Source organism: Argentina anserina, chromosome 1, assembly GCF_933775445.1.
Source record: "Argentina anserina chromosome 1, drPotAnse1.1, whole genome shotgun sequence".
Taxonomy (NCBI): domain Eukaryota; kingdom Viridiplantae; phylum Streptophyta; class Magnoliopsida; order Rosales; family Rosaceae; genus Argentina; species Argentina anserina.
The window spans coordinates 22,334,333-22,354,673 of NC_065872.1; the positions used below are offsets into that span (position 1 = coordinate 22,334,333).

Genomic DNA, 20,341 nt, shown 5'->3' on the forward strand with positions numbered 1-20,341 from the left:
AAATGAGAAGCTGAAATATAATCAATTAATGGTGATTATTTTGCATGGTCGATCAATTTTTGTATCTCCGCCATGGCCTTGGTGCCAAGTCCGCCATCAACCACCAAATTATGGCCGGTAACGAATGTCGAGTCATCTGAAGCCAGAAACACCACAGCATCTTTCAAGTTCTTCTCAGTCAGTGGCCCATTCTTTCCCGGATATACTGCGGCCATCAACTCCTGCATCTTTTCCTCCTTAAGCTGAAAAGTTTGGCCCAACATTGGTGTCGCCACCATACCCGACGACACACAGTTCACGCGCACTCCACGCTCGCCGACCTGACAAGCCCCAGCACCGCGTTCTTCGACATCGTGTAGTCTGTCATGCTCTCCATCCCGAACTCCGCCACAAAGCTCGCCGTACATACTAATGATACTATGCTCCCTTTCACCCCCTTCTCCACCATCGCACGCTCCGTGTGCTTCACACACGCCGCCATGCCGCGAGCGTTCACCGCCATCACTCTGTCGTATTCGGACAGTTCCAGCTCCAGCACTGTCTGCACCGACGCGCCGGTTATCCCCGCATTAGTGTACATAACATCAAGCTGGCCGTACTTTTCGACTGTGGTGTTGACTAGAGACTTGACCTGGTCCTTGTCGCAGTGAACGTAGGTGCAGCGGTCAAAGCTGATAGCTGCGGCCACATCTCTACCCTTGGAGTCTTGGACATCGGCAATCACGACGGCGAGTGGGATGCGAAATGGCGGGCCGTGAATGCTCCGATGCCGCTGGCGCCGCCGGTAACGATGGCAACCTTGCCTTGGAGCTTCTGCAGTGGTAATGGTAAGGCCTCAATCATCGTGTGTTGAGATGTAATTGTGAAGCTACGTGACCAGCCAAGCCTTATATAACCACAGACGACCACATGCACATCTACCCCTGCCTTTACCGGCCAATTCAAGCTCGGACAAACATTAACACTTGTTTGTTTGGCAAACATGATTTGCATTATTTTGCATTGAAAAATAAGGAACACGTTCCTGAATTACTAAAGGCACACTGTCACTCTTAACAATTATTTTGCATACGAAAAACACGTATTTTGTGACTTTGTCCTGTGACAAAGACTCTTCTACCTTTTTTTTTTGCTTCTTATAAAAAAGTCACATTTCATATATGAAATTAGAAAAAAGTCAGGTAAGATTTCAAAATTAGAAAAAATTGAATTCCTAAATCTCTTATAGCGTTGCCACTAAAGTTTGAAGTATTTACAAGAATACCACTATAACTTTCTCTTCGCCTGAAACAACTGAGGAGGTGCTGATAACCGGCGCATAAGAGTTAGAATGAACCTGAAGAAGCTTTTGAGCGAGATCAATTTAGATGAGCCCTGCAGTCAGTGGCCCATTCCACCCAGATTGTAACTGACTATGTTCCCTCGAAGCTGGTAATGGTTGATAACCATGGCAGAAAGCGATGGAGTTGGATTGAACAAACGGTAGTTGAGAATCAAGATTCTAATGTCCTTGGGCTTGACAGATGTCCTGGCAAAAAGCTCGTCAATGGCACCATACATCAGTGCCTCAGCTTCTTTCCTGGCTTCTTTCATTAAGGGATTTGGAGGAATGTTGAGTACAGCCTCTGGAAGATATGTTGAATCACAAAGGCCGAATCTCTCAAGGATCCTTCTCTAGAACTGTAGATTCTCCTATGTGAACGAACCAGTCATCGTAGACTAACCCATAAAAATCTTTTTCATACATTTTCGAGTTTCTCCTATGTGAACGAAATTTTGTGTTGTGACAGATGCTGTGATAGGTAGTGTAACTGGTGACAGCAGTTGTGATAGGTAGTGTGACTGGTGACAGCAGTTGTGATAGGTAGTGTGACAGCGAGTGTGACAGGATCTGTGACAAGATCTATAACAAGTAGTGTGATAGCAACTGTGATAGGTAGTGTGACGGCATGTGTGATAGTGGGTCTGATAGCAGTGTGACAGTGGCTGTGATATGTGTGACAACGGATGTGACAGTTGGTGTGATAACGGGTGTAATACGTATAGTGATAGGAGGTGTGACATCAGCTGTGATAGGTAGTGTGACAGCGGGTAGGATATGTAGTGTGATAGCAAGTGTGACAGTGAGTGTGATAGCGACTTTGATAGGTAGTGTGACAGCAGCTGTGACAGGGGTTGTGACAAGGGAATGTGTGTGGTAGTGGTTGTGACAGGAGGTGTGACAATTAGTGTAAATAGATAGTGTCACAACTTCTGTGACAGTGGGTGTGATAACGATTGTGACAATAGGTGTGACAGTGGTTGTGACAGGAGGTGTGACATGCCTAGAGAAAATGTGGAAATATACGAAATTTTGTTAAAATTCAAATGAGATTGGTATAAGTATGCTCAGAATAAAAAGAATAGCTAGAATTAGGGAACCTTGAGCTTCGGTTTCGCCGAAATTGCTTGGAGCACCTCTATCGATGGTGACAACCCTTTGCAGTGGTTGTTGCGCCTTGTACGGTTGGTTGATTCGGAGTGGATAGTATATCAAATGAAAGAGGGAAGCGAGATCTTTCTAACGGTACCAATTTCATCAAAATCTATTGCCGGACGGGAAAGTTATGGCCGAAATTAAAAACAAAAAAAAACAAAAAAAAGTGAGAAAGGGAAAACAGTCCATAAAATATTTTTTAAGTGATTTGTTTTCTAATTTTTTGACATTTTCTAATTTCCATTTAAATGTGATGACCTTTTATAATTAATTCATAAGTAGTGGTTTTTTTTAAATATAAATTGAGAGATGGTACCTTTTTATAATTTGTCCTTTTTTTGGCTTTTTCTTTTTTAATTTGTAATTGTCTGTTCTTTTCCACTAGGGATAGTCAATTAACACAAGTCAATTTAAAACAACGTTTTAGCTGAAAGTATAATAATAATAATAATAATAATAATAATAATAATAATAATAATAATAATAATAATAATAATAATAATAATGTCATTCAGACCTAATGTTGGAATGATTTCAATATTAGATCATTACGTGAAGCCGTATGAAGTAAGGATTAGTTATTTCATGGTGTTAGACTGCCACAAGCTATGATTTTTATATAGTGGCCTGAAGCCATATCACTCTATTATAGTGGGAACCATTGCATAACATGAAAATAATTACATCAATGGTACCAATCACTACGTTTGATGAAGACTGATGACATTAACCCGGACAATAACATGTTCTATAACCAATGTACTAAAACTTGGCTGCCTATCCCGCCTAGATGCTAGGCACCAGGACACTTTAGAGTGGAATGCCTATTTAAATTTGTAGACGTTCTGGGTTCTAGGTGGTATGGTGGATTTAGGCTGTCTCTAAACATATCTAGGCAAACCTAGCCGACCCGCCTCTAGGCAAGTCTACGTGGTATAGCTAGGTAGGCTATGTAATATCCGAGATTAATAATCTCAATTACTGACACATTAGGATTAATTAATATTTTCTTTAAATGTCAAGTATGTAGTTTTATACCACGATATTAAACTACATGTTGCAACAAACGTTCCTGACACTCAACTCTATTTTTGAGACTTTATAAAATATTTCCTTGTGTTTTATAAATATATATATATATATATATATTATACAAATTGTTTACGCGACTATTCCATCTCTAAACTATTTATCATCTAACTGCAATCTTTGGATCATTTTTTAACAACTCATTTGGGCTACCAATTGTAGGCCTTGCAAAAAGCCCAATCTTACTCTCTTTTAGTATGTATGTGACCCAAGCTCATCTATTTCACCCAAAGTTCTCTTTCTCTCTTTAAGTCTCAAGTCCCTTGCCCAATTATTTGAGCCCATTCCCATTTCTTAAATGTTCCATCATACACCTCACCTTTTCTATTCTCACATTTGGTGCACCTTCACACTTCTCTTACCGAGACTAGGAATATTCATAACACCTACTCAACCAAATTATATAGTAGATCATATTACACTTGTATTTCATGCTAAATCGGAGAAAGGAGCAATTTGTGCTTTTTCAGGTTAATTTTCTACCGAAATCTAGAGTTGCAACGAGCTTTCTTAGCTTCTTTTGGTAAGTAAAATCCTTTTTTTTTTTTGAAAATCTAATTCCTTTCTTTCTTCAGTTTCTCAAATTGGAATCTAACATTGAATTTCTCTTTTCTGCTTTTACCTCTGCCGCTACTTTTCCTCTTTTCACAATATTATTCAAACTCTAGCTACATTGTCCCATTTTTTACGGTAAGCTTCATGCCATCTCTTTGATTCCATCTCTTATCTTCATGTATTACCTTAATCGATGCCTAAACTCTCTTTTCCCTTCCTCTGTTTTGTTCTGCCAAAATCCAATCCTTCTGGTGACCGTTTCCTTCACTACTCAACGAAAAACGAGGCCTCGAAGCTTCAGAACAACACCATAATCTTTGATTGAACATTGTGGAAGCTACAACAACTATAGGATGAGCACGAAAGAGCTGTAGCATAATCAGTTCCATTCTCCGACTACTTGAAGTAGTGAACACATCCCTTTTCCTTTTGTATTTATAAAATCTGAAGTTATTGTTGTGTCGTGAAAATTTGAGAAGACTATAAATGTACTATATGTTGATTTTTGTGGTGATCGGAGATGAATTTGTTGTAAGAATTGTGAATGGAGATGTTAGGGTGTAAAATTAAGCTCTTACCATTTTATTTTAACCCTTTTACGGTTTTGCAATCCAAGTGAATTAATTTTTTGGCAAAAAATTATTGTTTCACTATTTATGGTTTCACCTTAAGTTACTATGACGGTTAAACAAAATGATTTTAACGGTTAGCATTGGCTCTCCCCTGTAAACCGCCAGGCGTTTTGTTCAATCAAAGAAAATCTATTCTGGTCCTCTATTCCCATTTTACCATTAGGTTTGTCTTAGGTGGCAGGACACGTAGATGTCAAAATTTCATAAGGGTACAGGGAATAGAAAAATAGGAGTAGAGGATCATTTACCCATTATTGGTTCATGGACAATCAAATATTTCAACGTCTTCCTTCTTGAAAAAATAAAATAAAATAAAATTTCAACATAGAGTTTTCTAATTAAAAAACTTAATAGATTAAATTAGAGCTCAATAAATCAGTGGTCCCTAATTTGGTTAATGTCGTCCCTGATAATGAATTTTCTCTCTCAAATATCTTTCTTCAACTTTACTCGTAGCCAAATGCCAGCATTACAGTTCATAGTTTAGACATCTTAACCAATAATTGGAAATACCAAAATATATATGAAATTTGTTGAAATAATCAAACGCTATCCAAAGCTCTCTAATGTCTTTATTAATCTACTCTTATGGAAGCCAAATGATCCATAGGTACACATATTGGCTTCCATAAGGTGATGAAGACACAAAAGGAATGAAGAACAAGCTAAGGGGGAGCATTGAAGGCCTTTCCTAGTTGAACTAGGAAACTGTCAAGGCAAGTGTTATTCACGGCAAAGGTCTTCTTCCACCGATTTGATTATAAGGGTAGAATGTTATATATTTGGGAATATATATTTAGTTAAATGGTGTTTGGGAATTGTTACAGAAAAGGATTCAAAATAAAAGGTGTAGTCCATATTCATATGGATTTTTTCCTTTTCTATGTGAGATGTATTATGAAGGGAAGTTAGGTTTAATTCATAGGGTTAGGGAATACATGCGGCTGGTATATATTTGATGTATACATGCAGTAGGCTTTTCAAGCCTCTAAGAGAGACACGGCCAAAGAGAAGGTGAAAAAGAGAGAAGGAGAAAAAGAGAGAAAAAGAAGAAAAGAGGTGAATCTAAAGAGAAGAAAATTGACAACAAAGATAAGCTTAGTGCTAGGAGATCTTTGTGACTCCATTGAAGACCTTTATGGCAACATCAACGTTCTTAGTGAGGTTGATCATTCGTGTGACTACAACGATCTTAGTGAGGTTGTATCGACACTTGAAGCAACGATCTTAGTAAGGTTGTTTCATGCTTGATTGTGACTATCAAGTAAGAAGTATTTTTATTTTTGAGAATAACATTATTATTGATTAAGGTGTAATCATTGTAATATTGTTTATTCAATAGAAAAGTAAAATTCTTCTACATATTCTGCTGCTATTACTCGTTGTTCTATCTTGTATTTTCAATTGGCATCAGAGCAGGTACTGGAGGTGTCCGGTAGATCTAGCTCAAGATGGAACGTCAAGGATTGAATCAACCACCTTTGCTCGCTAGCATGGATTTCGCTCAATGGAAACTTCAAATGAGATCATTTATATATGACATTGACTTTCATGCATGGAGAAGTGTCGAACTTGGATGTAATCCTCCAATGAAAGAGGTTGATTCAAAAGCTCCTGAATGATCGTCTAAGCAAGAATTAAAAGATGAAGATGAGTGGACTGACAAGAAAATCAAAGCTAGTGAAGGAAATCATAAAGCTTTGAATGCTCTTTACGCATCAATGAGCAGAGATGAAAAGAACATAGTTCAGAACTGCATCACAGCCAAACAGGTTTGGGATAAATTATGTGTTTTAAATAAAGATAATGATACTGTAAAAGAACAAAGATTACAACAATATTACTCTCAGATTGATGTGTTAAAAATGAGAGATGATGAAACTATTGATGAATTTTATAGTCGTTTTACTGATCTCTCTAGTTTGTGTGAAAGCCTTGGAAGACCTTTACAAGAATCTGATATTGTAAGAAAAATATTACGATCTCTTCCAAAGTCATACAGGATGAAGAAGACAACAATCCAGGAGCACTATAATCAAAACAAATATTTTGTGGACTTGTTGATTGGAAATCTAAAGGCTTGAGAGATGGAGCTGGATGAGGATGAAAGACCAAAAGGTAAGAATTCAAAAAATATTGCCTTAAAGGTTATTGAACTCTCAAAATCAAAGTCTGAGGATTTTGAACATAATGAAATACTATTGTTAACTAAAGAGTTTAAGAAATTTTTGAATCAGAAAAATAATAGGAATAAACAAAATAATCATAATTCTAGGAGAAATTTTAATAATAAAAATTTTGAAAAACGTAGTGATAATTTCTCTCAAAGGAAGTATGAGTATGGAAGTAGTAGTAACAACAATAAGAAATGTTATACTTGTGGTGGCATTGGCCACATTGCTACTGACTGTGGAAACAAAAAGACTGATTCAGGTAACAAGGCTTACAAGACATCTTGGAGTGACGATGATGATAGCTCCACAAAAAAAGACAAAACATTTGCTCTTGTATCTTCTTTCTCTTTAGATTATGCAGGTTCAGAAACTGAGGATCAAGAAGAAGATGAAGACAACATATATTAAGATAATGAGATGTTTGAATACCAAGCAAGAGTTATAAAAGCTGCAGAGAAATTTTCTAAAAAGAATCTCCTGTTAAAACAACAAGTGGAGATGCTGGAAAGGGAAAAAGTGAAATGGGAAGAGGAGAAACTACACATGAGAAAGAAAAATGACTATGGTGATCAAGTGCTTGAACGAAAACATCTTTTAGCCAAAATTCAAATGTTATAGAATGAGGTAACAAAAAAGAATAATTTAATTGACTTATTAAACTCTAAACTTGGCAAGTTGCAGGTTTTGCTTGATAGAAGGAATAACAAGGTTGAAAAGTTTCAACATAGTTCGAAATCACTATCTAATATTATGAGTTCATGAAAAAGCTACAACGATCGAACTGGACTTGGATATACTGGTAAGAGTAGCTCAACTAGAAATCCTAATTTTTACACTAATTTTGTCCGTGAACAATCAGGTTCAAAGGAATGAGAGAAATACATTGAACATGTGGAATCGGAAAATATTCAGACCTCATTTAAATCAAATGTTGTCAACTCAAATGATAGGTATGAGGAAGATATTAAAGATATTCAAAGTAAGTTGAAAGAACATAGTCAGCTTTTACTTGATATCTCTCATTTTGTTGGTTTGTCTAAATCTTATAAAGAAACTAAACAAGATGCAAACGTGGTTAGAAGATATTCAGGTAAGACGGTTTGGAGGAAAAAGGATAATCATGATTCCATAGAAGCTTTTTGTAATTTGTGCCATATTGATATAGATTATGAATCGAATGACATTGAGGCTACGTGTAATGTTGTTATTACTGTGTTATCTGCTAGACAGGAGGACACTTGGTATATTGATAGTGGTTGTTCTAGATACATGTGTGGTAACAAACATTGGTTTTCTGATTTAGAAGAATCAGGTGTGACAGGTGCTATTACTTTTGGAGACGGGAAGAAAGCAAAAATAAGAGGGAAAGGCTCAATCAGATCTCAGGATCTTACCTGCTTAAATAATGTTCTTTATGTTGAAGGTTTATCTAATAACCTTATTAGTGTTAGTCAATTAGATGAGGAGTATGAAGATGTCTGGTTTAATAAATGTCGTTGTGTGGTTATTGACAAAGATGGTACAGTTGTGATGGGAGGGGTTAGATCAGGATATAATTGTTATCATGTTGCATCTAATTTGAAATCTGATAACTCAGAATCATGTTTCAGGACTAGTTCAGTTGAGAAAACCATGGAACTTTGGCATAAGCGTATTGGTCATTTAAACTTTCAAGATTTGCTTAGACTATCTAGTCAAAAATTAGTAGAGGCTTACCTACATTAAGTGGTCATACTGATGTTGTTTGTGGATGATGTAAAACAGGTAAACAAACTCGTGCAAATCATAAAGTTGTGAATGCTTCCTCCTCATCTCAACCTTTGGAGTTGTTACATATGGACTTAATGGGACCTTCTACTATTGTAAGTATGGCAGGTAAGGAATATATCTTTGTTGTGGTTGATGACTATTCTCGATTTACATGGGTTGATTTTCTAAAGGATAAAAGTGAGACATTTGATTCTTTCGAAAAAATGAGTAAACAACTTATAGTGGAAAAACAACAAGATAATTTTCAAATTGCTAGAATTAGATCTGACAATGGAACTGAGTTTAAAAATTCCAAATTTTTTAAATATTGTCGAGATTACGGTGTGTTCATGAGTTTTCAGCTCCCATAACCCCTAAGCAGAATGGAATAACTGAACGTAAAAATAGATCCTTATTAGACATGGCAAGGGTAATGTTACATTCAACTGGTTTAAGTGAGAATTTCTGGGCTGAAGCGGTAAATACTGCATGCTATATTGGGAATCGAGTTCTTCTTCGTTCAGGTACAAAGAACACTCCATATGAACTATGGAAATGTAAGAAACCTGATGTAAGTTACTTTCATGTTTTTGGAAATCCTTGTTATATTTTAAAAGACCGTGAACATCTAGTTAAATTTTCTCCAAGATCAGACTCTGGTATTTTTCTTGGCTATTCTCTAGACAGTCGTGCCTATAGAGTGTATAATAAAGAAACTCGAACTGTCATGGATTCCATAAATGTTTTCTGTTAATGATAATTTTAATGAGTCCACATTATCTGAAGAAAGTTTAACTAGTTCAAAAGATGAGAATGTGCAATCACAGGAAGCAGTCACAGAAGTGGATAAAAATCTACAACCTGCAGTAAAATATCGAACTGGATTCAAGCAGGTTAGAAAAGATCATTTATTCAATGATATCATTGGAGATACTGGTGAAGGCATGCGTACAAGAAGGAAGACTGTTGAGATTACTTCACCCACAGAAGATGACTTTGGATGCTCCAACACAGAGATTGTGGAAATCAACAAAGCTCTAGTAAGTTTTGTCAAAGAAAAAGTTAAAGAAACTAACAAATTAAAGTCTTTTGGATTTGTTTCTTTAATAGAAACTAAAAATATCAAGGAGGCTTTGCTAGATGATGATTGGATCAATGCAATGCAAGAGGAACTCAATCAATTTGAAAAGAATGAGGTATGGATTCTTGTTCCTCGTCCTGAGAATACTAATGTTGTTGGTATAAGTGGATTTTCAGGAATAAAATGGATGAACATGGCACAATTACAAGAAATAAAGCTAGATTAGTTGCTCAAGGATATTCACAGGTCGAAGGCTTGGACTTTGATGAAACCTTTGCTCTGGTGGCTCGACTTGAATCCATCAGACTTTTGTTAGCCATTGCATGTCAACGTAAGTTTAAGTTATTTCAAATGGATGTAAAAACTGCTTTTTTTAATGGCAAAGTACATGATGAAGTGTTTGTTGAACAACCTCCAGGATTCAAAGATATTCATCATCGTGATTATGTTTGGAAACTTAAAAAAGCTGTTTATGGTCTTAAACAGACTCCTCATGCCTGGTATGATAAACTCTTTACTTATCTTATTTCTCAAAGATATTTTTGAGGCACTGTAGACAAAACTCTATTTGTTAAACATGTTGAAAGTCATCTCATGGTTGCACAAATATATGTTGATGATATTGTTTTTGGGTCTACTTCTGATGCTCTAGTAAAAGAATTCACTAGAATTATGACTAATGAGTTTGAAATGAGTATGTGTGGTGAACTTACTTACTTTTTGGGTCTGCAAATTAAACAAAATCAGAATGGCATTTTTCTATCCCAATCAAAATATGCTGAAAATCTCATTAAGAAATTTGATATGACTGAGAAGAAATCTGTTAATACACCTATGAGTACCACCACAAAGTTATGTCATGATCTTGATGGTAAGTCTGTTGACAAAACTAAATATCGTAGTATGATTGGTAGTTTGCTTTACCTTACTGCTAGTTGTCCTGACATATCTTATAGTGTAGGTGTTTGTGCAAGGTTTTAGGCTAACCCAAAAGAATCACATTTGGAAGCTGTTAAACAAATTATTCGTTATGTTTCTAAAAGTATAACCTGTGGTGTATTTTATACGTATGACACTAATGCTGAAATTGCATGTTATTCTGATGCAGATTGGGGAGGTAATATGCAAGATCGAAAAAGCACTAGTGGTGGTTGTTTTCTTGTTGGTAAGAATTTAGTTGCATGGCATAGTAAGAAACAAAATTGTACTTCATTGTCTACTGCATAAGCTGAATATGTTGCCGCATGTAGTTGTTGTACTCAAATGCTTTGGATGAAGAATATGCTTAAGGATTATGGTATTCCACAAGGAAAACTTGTGATTTTCTTTGATAATATAAGTGTTATTAATATTTCCAAAAATCATGTTCAACATACTAGGACTAAACACATTGATATACGTTATCATTTCATTTGTGAACTTATTGATAAGAATATTCTATCATTAGAATTTGTTTCTACGAATTATCAATGGGCAGATTTATTCACCAAACCACTGGATACAAAACGCTTTCTGACCTTACGTAATGCCATTGGCATTTGCTCTCAATATTGACAAATAACAGCTTGGGTGAGTACATATGTCAAGGTAACCTTTCCTTGTTCTTGATCTTATCTAACTATGGATGAGTTACTGTATTTTACCTGTTAGTTCTTTAGGGGTATTGACATTGTTACTTTGGATCACCCATCTAGTGTTCTCGGATATTATTCATGATCATTAGCCGTTATGTTTGATTATCCGTACACATACTTCGTAGTGGTGGACAAATCTGAGTTGAGTCACCTAATCAAGAGCCGGTGTAGTTGAATACATGTTATAGATTGTGATTGCATGCAAAAAGAAAAAAAATTGTAAGGAATTTGTGCATGCAGTCTTAGGCCAGGGTAGTTCTACATCTCTAGGAGTTGACTAACTACTCGACTCCTAGAGGAATGGACTGGTTTGGTCTCCCCGGAGGATCTGATATTTTTAGGTCAGGCTAGCTCTCCTCTCCAGGGATTGACTAACTACTCGATACATGTTGGAATGGGCTGGCTTTGTCTCCACGGTGGTTGAGAAATTGTCTCAACAATGTATTGAGCATATATTATCATTATCAGAAAATATATATATATATATATTACAAATTATGGTGTTACAAGGTGATTTTCTGGAGAGATAGGAGGGAGTGTCATTTAACTTGGCTTGCGCATTAAATCACTCATCTATTTCATTCCCATTATGAAGTATATTCAAATGCACAGCACATCTTACTATTGGCTAATGATCATGCATATTACTCAAGCATGCTTGTGTGTGTGATTGAAAAGTGTATTGTCTTGCTTAAACAAGAATTCTCAGGTCATTGTACCAACTCTTACTATAGTTATATGATATGCTTGGACTTGTCTAGTGTTTCCTTAACATTGTGATCTCTTTCCTTGCGAGCTCAGTGAGAGTATGGTCTAAGATGTTCTAGTTCCAAAGTCTGGTCTGCGTGTTCTTTTGAGAAAGATTCAAGTTCCTTGTACAAGTCATCTCTTATTTTGTTCACGGTTTTGGTAACAGTGTTAGTTGCTTACGTGCTTAAGGATGCTTTGTCCGTGTCTACTAAGAATGCTGCGTATCCTAAGTGTGTATCAAATTGCATGTTGATCAAGTTTATTGGCAACTCCCACGTCTTGATAGACTTATTATGCATATCTATCTTACTACGTCTTTGAGTATAGGATATTCAACTCTCGAGGTTGTCTCTCACGTCAACATAGTCACCGGTGCTTGCAGTCATGCGTATCAAGTCTTGCATATTTATCTCTATGGCCGATTTAGGTAGCAAAAGGAAATCAAATCTGGTTGATCTTTAGGCCTGTTTAAATGGTTTGGTGTCCCTCATTATGGTCGTCACCACATGCTCTCTTTGCCGTGTGCATCTAGGTTTGCATGGTGCATGCATTGGCTACTCAGAAAAATCATCTTGCATCATCTCAACTTGATCTTCTTATCGATGATTGAGTTTATGAGATTTTATCTTCTTCTCCACGGCATGTAAGAAGTGCATGTATGTTGATTGGTTTCTTTTCCTTTTACAGCTAGGGTTGATTGCTATCTTCTATGATTTGATCTTCTACCGCAATACTAGCTTAGGGTCCTTTTTGGTTTTCCTCTTTCCTTTTTTGCATTAGGGTTCATGCATTAGAGCCTCTATATATAGATATCTACTGTGTACTTGCTACCGCATCTTACTCTCTCCTTTGTGGTCTTCACGGTTTGTGTCAAGTGTGCAGGCATCTCTACCATGAGTGGAGCAGGAAGTTCCCGCAGTGAGATGGAGGCAGCTCTCCGTGTTGCTGCCGAGGAGGACAGTGCTACTCGTCCCGTGACTCTTTCCGACATCAATCAAGCTCTAGGACGTGTTGGAGTGCAGTTCCAAACTCAGATCAATCGAGTTCAACTCATGCATGCAACTGGTCACGACAATGTCACTCGACATCTTCATCGCCTCGAGGCTGTTGTGCAGTTGCTAGTCGATCTAGGCACAGAGACTCAGTCCATGGTGGCTACTCGAGGTCCTCCGGTCCATGCCGCCCCTCCGAGTCCTCTTGGCTATGGCTCGTCCTCATCTTCCTTGCCCTCCGATGCCATGTTTTCTCCTCCACTTCCAACGGAATGGAGTCCATTGTGGGATGCCATCTTTCAGGAACAAGAGCGTCGTGCCGAGCGGAACATGCTTGCAACTCATAAGGCTTGGTTGGCTGATCATGAACGTCTCCAAGGACCTCAAACACAGCCCCACGAATCACTTCCAGTGGCAGTTGTGGCTGCTGCTTCTCATTCCCCTCCGACGTCCAATGATCATGCTTTTCAGAATGGAGAGATAGCTCCCCATGAATGGACAAATTTCAACTCCATCGGTGGTCGCCGGCGGAGTGCTCGTCAAGGACGTGGGCGCCATGGTGGCCGTGCCTAGGATGCTCCTTTGATCAAGATCTCTCCTCCTTTGGCTTCATCACCTTAGGGGGAGACATCAAGTCCCTATTCAATATGTTTTATTTGGCTAAGAACTATTTTCAATTTGTTTGGTTTTGCTTTGTACCCTAAGTGTTATGCACAAACTATGTTTGGTTATTCATGTTTATTTGAATTCTAAAGTTTTTTAACGGTTTTTGTCTATTAGAACCTATGATCTTGTCACTTGATCTCTTGAAAAGGATGATAATTTATTCTTGATGACAAGTGACCTATTTTCATGTTTGAAAATAGTGGGAGGTTCAACATGTTGTTTTTAAGATTTTTTGATTAAACTTGTACTTATGATGTTCTTTGTGAATGTGTAGGTACTTGATGGTGAAAGGTGCATGGAAGGCCAAAGGGGGAGATTGAAGGTACACATATTGGCCTCCATAAGGTGATGAAGACACAAAAGGAATGAAGAACAAGCTAAGGGGGAGCATTGAAGGCCTTTTCTAGTTGAACTAGGAAACTGTCAAGGCAAAGGTCTTCTTCCACCGATTTGATTATAAGGGTAGAATGTTATATATTTGGGAATCTATATTTAGTTAAATGGTGTTTGAGAATTGTTATAGAAAAGGATTCAAAATAAAAGGTGTATTCCATATTCATATGGATTTTTTCCTTTTCTATGTGAGATGTATTAGGAAGGGAAGTTAGGTTTAATTCCTAGGGTTAGGGAATACATGCGGCTGGTATATATTTGATGTATACATGCAGTAGGCTTTTCAAGCCTCTAGGAGAGACACGTCCAAAGAGAAGGTGAAAAAGAGAGAAGGAGAAAAAGAGAGAAAAAGAAGAAAAGAGGTGAATCCAAAGAGAAGAAAATTGACAACAAAGATAAGCTTAGTGCTAGGAGATCTTTGTGACTCCATTGAAGACCTGGTGGCAACATCAACGTTCTTAGTGAGGTTGATCATTCGTGTGACTACAACGATCTTAGTGAGGTTGTATCGACACTTGAAGCAACGATCTTAGTGAGGTTGTTTCATGTTTGATTGTGATTATCAAGTAAGAAGTATTTTTACTTTTGAGAATAACATTATTATTGATTAATGTGTAATCATTATAATATTGTTTATTCAATAGAAAAATAAAATTCTTCTACATATTCCGCTACTATTACTCGTTGTTGTTCTATCTTGTATTTTCACATTATAGTCATAATTCCATCACCTTGAAGGAGACGGATCCTATAATTTATGCTTATTCTTTTCAGAATCATACAAACTCATCAGGGATGAAGAATATGCAATTGACGTGAGATAGATATATATGCATTTTGGATTAAGAAATTAAGATGATAAACATATGGATATAGTTACAAAGCACGCTTTGGATTATAAAGGACGAAACAATAAGGCCATAAGGGATCGGATAAAGGAAATGAAAATATGTTGAAATCTAGGCTGCATGGAATCGGAAGCGGGGACGTGGAAGCGAAGCGTTTAGAAGCGCGGAAGTGTTTTTTTTCAAAATTTCTTAGAAGCGGGGACGTTTCGGAAGCGTGGAATAAAATAATATATAATTAAAGATATCAACATGTATATATAAATGTATAATATTACAAAAAAAAATAGCAAATTCAAAGTCATTATCCGATTCATAGCAAATTCAATGTTATTGTTACACAACCAAATAAACTCAATAAAAATAAAGACAATACTAGTTATACATCAACGACATCATCCTCATGAACATTCTCCTGAACATTATCAAACAAAACAGCCTCCAAAGTCGGTTCATCAAGAGAAAGATCCTCAAACTCAAGCCTTCCAAGATTAGTTTCATCTAATGAATCAAATTGATCACCTCCAACATCCCACATGTGAAACGGACCTTCCTTGTAAGAGTCACTACATCTAGATACAAGGCGAAGATTGGTATGTACATACACCAAATCTTCTGCTCTTTGTGGAGTAATCTTGTTTCTTGTTGCCGAATGTATGAACTTGTAAGTACTCCAGTTCCTTTCACAACAAGAGGATGAAGATGGTTGCCTAAGCAACTTGAATGCTAAGGCTTGAAGCCTTGGTGAAGACGCTCCATGAACAGCCCACCATTTCAAAGGGTGTAAGATGGACCTATCATGCATTGCATCAACATTACAAAAATCATCCATACACAAGGAAAAATTGGAGTACTCCACATTAACTTCTCTCCGCTGATCTGCATCATCAAAATACTTCAAGATGCAGTTTTTTCTTTCTCTAGTAATATCAATATCTTGATGAGGAGCCTTTCGGGTGCTATCTTCTAATAGCCATTCCGGACTATAATACCTAATTAATTACCATGACAAAGTCAATCATAATCCATATCATATTGAAAAGTAACACTAATCAAATCATATGGGAACACTTACTTGGGATTTAATGAATGCGCCATACAATGAAGAGGTGTGCTACTCTTGCTCCAACGAGACATCAACACCTTATGCACAACATTCCAAAAGCTTGAATCCTCATGTAGTTGTTTCCTTTCTTTCCTATATATGGCTTTCTTCACATTCTGAATCATATCTTCCCACCATTCATACACTAAATGAAGAGACGACTTATCGGTGTCTGAACGTCTAATCATACTATATATGGGCTCAGTAAAAGATATAACATAATCAAGCTCATCCCAAAACATCTCATCTAGAATCTTCTGTTTCACTGCAGCAGCCTTCCTCACATCATCTTCCTTGTAATCATCCCATTTATTACTGATTACCATATGTTGCAAACCAGCCTTTATTTTCTTAAATCTCTTAAACATCACAAGTGTGGAGGCAAACCTGGTTGAAGCAATTGTAAGGAGCTTAAGATCACAATGCTCAGTAAACATCACCAACCTCATCCCATGGTTCATTATGAAGTTCTTGATGAAAGAAACATCATATGCAAGAGGCCCTATCCATTTACAAGCATCATACACATCGTCATTGTTTCTTGTTTGCAGCGAAGGTGCACATATATTCTTCACAGCAAGGTTCAAGGTATGCACTACACATGGTGTCCAGAAGATAGAAGGATACTTGGATGAAATAATTGCACCGGCTTTCACACAATTCGCAGCATTATCGGTGACTATTTGAACAATATTTTCATGACCAACCTCCTTTATGCATTCTATAATCAAATCAACAATCATATCCCCAGTTTTTATTTCACCTTGAGTATTTACTGCCCTCAACATCATCGGACCATTTGCATTTGCAGCAATCAAGTTAATGATGGGTCTTCTTTGCGGATCAGACCAACCATCACTACATATACTCACCCCTTTAGCATTCCATGAGTCTTTGATCGGTTGTAAATGAAGCTGAAGGTTCTTCTTTTCCTTTTGAAGAAGTGTAGTCCTCAATGCATTGTAACCAGGTGGAACATATCCTGGAAGGCTAGAAGCACGCACATATGACAAGCGATAATGAGGATTTCTTGCAAGGTTGAAAGACAAACCACCTGTGTAAAACATTCTTGCTATTTCACCATCACATTGCTCCCTAGAGTTATTTTGAAATGCTTTCTCCAAAGCTGTACCCATTCCCCTCCTCTTCTTTGGCTCCGTTGCACTTGATGTTGGAATACTAGAATGATAACTCATATCATAATCAAGTGAAGAAGTTGATGCATTCCTCGATGATGAAGGCAATGGAACTGGTCTAGGGGCTGCATTTTTGACTCTCTGTTTGCAATCATTTAGTAACTTGCTCATATTAGCATGTTGTTGAGGAGTGACCTTCAAGCAATGTTTAATACCTTTTCCACCATCCTTTAGCAAATGTGTAGCCACTCTATTGTGAGATCCAACAAATGATTTTTCACAAAACTTACACTGAAATCTCCAAGATCCTCCCCCAGGCATCTTTTCAATCTTATTTGCATAAATCCACAAAGGAGCTTTATCATCCACATCACCTTGTTCGGCATTAATACTTGCAGCAGATGTAGAACCAGTGCTACTAGGTTGGTAGCTCATATTTCTATAGAAAAAAAAAAGAAAAAAAAAACAACATCAACAAAATTACGTATGATATATTTCTATGAAATCCAAAAGCAAAATTTTTGAAAGATCTAAATACGTACATGTCTATATACCACGAGTCTGTAATTTGAAGACTCCTGGTGGAATCTTTTAGTACGTGTGTTTGTGGACCTTTGATGTTGGCTTCCTAACTCTTAATTAAACAGCTATTTGGATGTAATGTTGAATTAGTCATTGAATTGTAGTGAAATATATATGTATACACCTGGATTAGTCATTGAATTGTAGTGAAATATATATGTATATAGGCACCAAACAATATTCTGACGCATAGTTAGAACATGGTACGTACTAAATCAAGTATTTAAGGGGAATTGTCCTTGAAATTTAGACAATGACATTGTAAATTAAGTCCAGCTGATCGATGTAGTGTTAAACGCAGAGCTTTTGTTTGGAAACATAAAGGCTGAAACCTGAAAGAGTCTAGGTTAACATTGGTCGACGTTATAACTAATATAAAATCATATTTTGCTAAGTGGGTACGGTGTATTATGTAGATTAGAGTCTCTAAATTAGTAACATATGAAGGTTCCATTCACCTTTGCTAAGTGCGTAGTTGCTTTTCCATAGTGGTCCACTACATATGATTGATTTGATTATATGATATATTTGTAGCTTAGCTTTGAACATCATCCCGCACAATCATCGTGTTCTTTATAGGCACAATTTGTTTACTGGATAATGAAAAAGAAATTCTTTGATCAGGAATCTAAGTTTTAACAGACCAAAGTGCGGTGGGATCTTCTTTTGATGAGAGACTTCCCAGCTTTGGTATTATCCATCGGCATATGATGGGGGGCTCTATGACATTGGTGTATGGGGGTTTATAACTTAACAGCTAGAAAGGAAATAAAAAGAGGTGGAATTTTGGCAGGGTTTGAATGAGAGGCTTAGGAGGCAGTAGGTTTTAACTTTTAAGCAAGTATACTAGTATTTTCGATCACAATGATCGATGGTGGTGGCTTTGATAACGATGATATGAGGCACGCCGGCAGCAACTTTACTTGTGTCTCGATCTCTCCTCTCATCTTCTCCAAACACAATTGGCACGCCTGCTCCCACTCAGCAACATGCATGAGGGAGACATTGCCTAGATGTTAATGTTAGAAGCATGCTTTGTAAATTAAAAATGAAGGGCAAGATTAGTACATGAATTATTATTTATGAGGGGAAGTGTGTTGCCGACTAAAGAATTGGGAGGAGAATCATGGGTACGTGAGAACATCATATTCTTAGTATTATGTTGGAGTATCGTAAAGGCAATTCTGGCTCTTCCTCATGCCCTATCGGCCTAAACAATTGGAAATGGTTATATCTTGCAGTCAAATGCATTTGCTAGATCACTTGCATAACATGACATTACATGAAGATCAGAACAATGATTGAGTTAGCTGATGAGTCTCAAGTTTCCAGGGAGCTCCTAGATTACCATGTTCTTGGTGAGTCTCAAGTTCTTATCTTTTATGCTATTCTGCCTGATATAGTTTCTGCAAACCCCAGTCTATACTCTATAGCATGTTCATGCATTCAACATTAAAGTTAACTAAGCAAGCAATAGAAACTCTCCTACTCAATTTAATCAAGCACACAAAGTTGATCATCATACTAAAAAGAAAATTTTGAGATCGGATTATGGGCAAAGGCACGTACCTTCACTTTGCCTTTTTCTTAGCTTTCAGGTATGCAACTACAAATCTAGGTGAGGAGCCTTTGCCCTTTGGTGACAAACTCAGCGTCGGATTATACAGGAAAACTTCTGAGTTCTGACTACCCACTACGAATCTACAATACATGAAATTTTTGTTCAATTGAAATTACGTTTTGTTTTCAGAAATCGAAGAACTAAAGAAGAAAAACACAAACCTGGTGGAGAGGTCGGATTGTGAGTGGCTGATTAAGACTTGAGAGATGAGCTCTTTCAATCCGTTGAAATCAGTCAAGAGTTGATTGTTGACACACTGGAGATGACGAACGAGTGAACGACTTCGGTGATCAGGGAAGAGACGGGGAGGCTGAAGGGAGGTAAGAGAGAAATTAGGTTTTAATCAATATTACAAAATTGCCCACGCTTCCTTCCGGTCTATTTGACGCTTCCAATTTGGAAGCCCGCGCTTCCATATCGCTTCCAAACCACCTTTTTCTCGGAATCGCGCTTCCGGCCGCTTCCGACCGCTTCCAACGCGCTTCCGCTTCGCTTCCGCTTCTGAAGCGCGAAGCGCGACTGCAGGCAAGCTTCCGTGCTACCTAGGTTGAAATGATCAAATACAAGCCAGAGTCTCCATGGATTGATAAGCATGGAAGGAACTAATATGTTGAAATGAAGTATTTGCCTTAGTGGAGTCTGCTCCAAATTCACAAAGCTCCTTAAAGGTCTTATCTCTTAACTCTCTAAGGTTATAACATATAAACCTACCAGGGATGTGCAGCAACAATGATGAGCCTTCTTCATTCTCTCGAAACAGTCGAAAGTAATTTTGTAACATTGAAAGTCATTTTTTCCTCGTAGCTATAGGAGGGAGAAGAAATGGAGTGACCAATAACTAAAAGGCAAACGGTGAAAGTG

At 37.3% G+C, this 20,341-nt stretch overlaps 1 protein-coding gene and 1 pseudogene across 1 annotated transcript; both read right to left on the minus strand.

Moving 5' to 3' along the window:
• Positions 1 to 9: 9 nt before the first annotated feature.
• Positions 10 to 843, minus strand: LOC126787524 ((+)-cis,trans-nepetalactol synthase NEPS1-like; annotated as a pseudogene).
• Positions 844 to 15,415: 14,572 nt separating this feature from the next.
• On the minus strand, positions 15,416 to 19,735 carry LOC126804047 (uncharacterized). Its single transcript, XM_050531808.1, has 4 exons — positions 19,642 to 19,735; positions 19,429 to 19,560; positions 16,112 to 17,924; positions 15,416 to 16,028 (listed from the first exon to the last, which is right to left on the minus strand). Exons 3-4 carry the CDS (start codon positions 17,710 to 17,712, stop codon positions 15,416 to 15,418), a joined length of 2,214 nt encoding a protein of 737 aa, XP_050387765.1. The 5' UTR covers positions 17,713 to 17,924; positions 19,429 to 19,560; positions 19,642 to 19,735.
• Between the last annotated feature and the right edge of the window lie 606 nt (positions 19,736 to 20,341).

What these genes read in the sequence shown, in the direction of transcription:
- LOC126804047 (XM_050531808.1), bottom strand. Translation starts at nt 17,712, where the DNA reads ATGAGCTACCAACCTAGTAGCACTGGTTCTACATCTGCTGCAAGTATT. An exon ending in GCGCATTCATTAAATCCCAA is followed by an intron (nt 16,029 to 16,111) that starts GTAAGTGTTCCC and finishes GTAATTAATTAG; the next exon opens with GTATTATAGTCCGGAATGGC.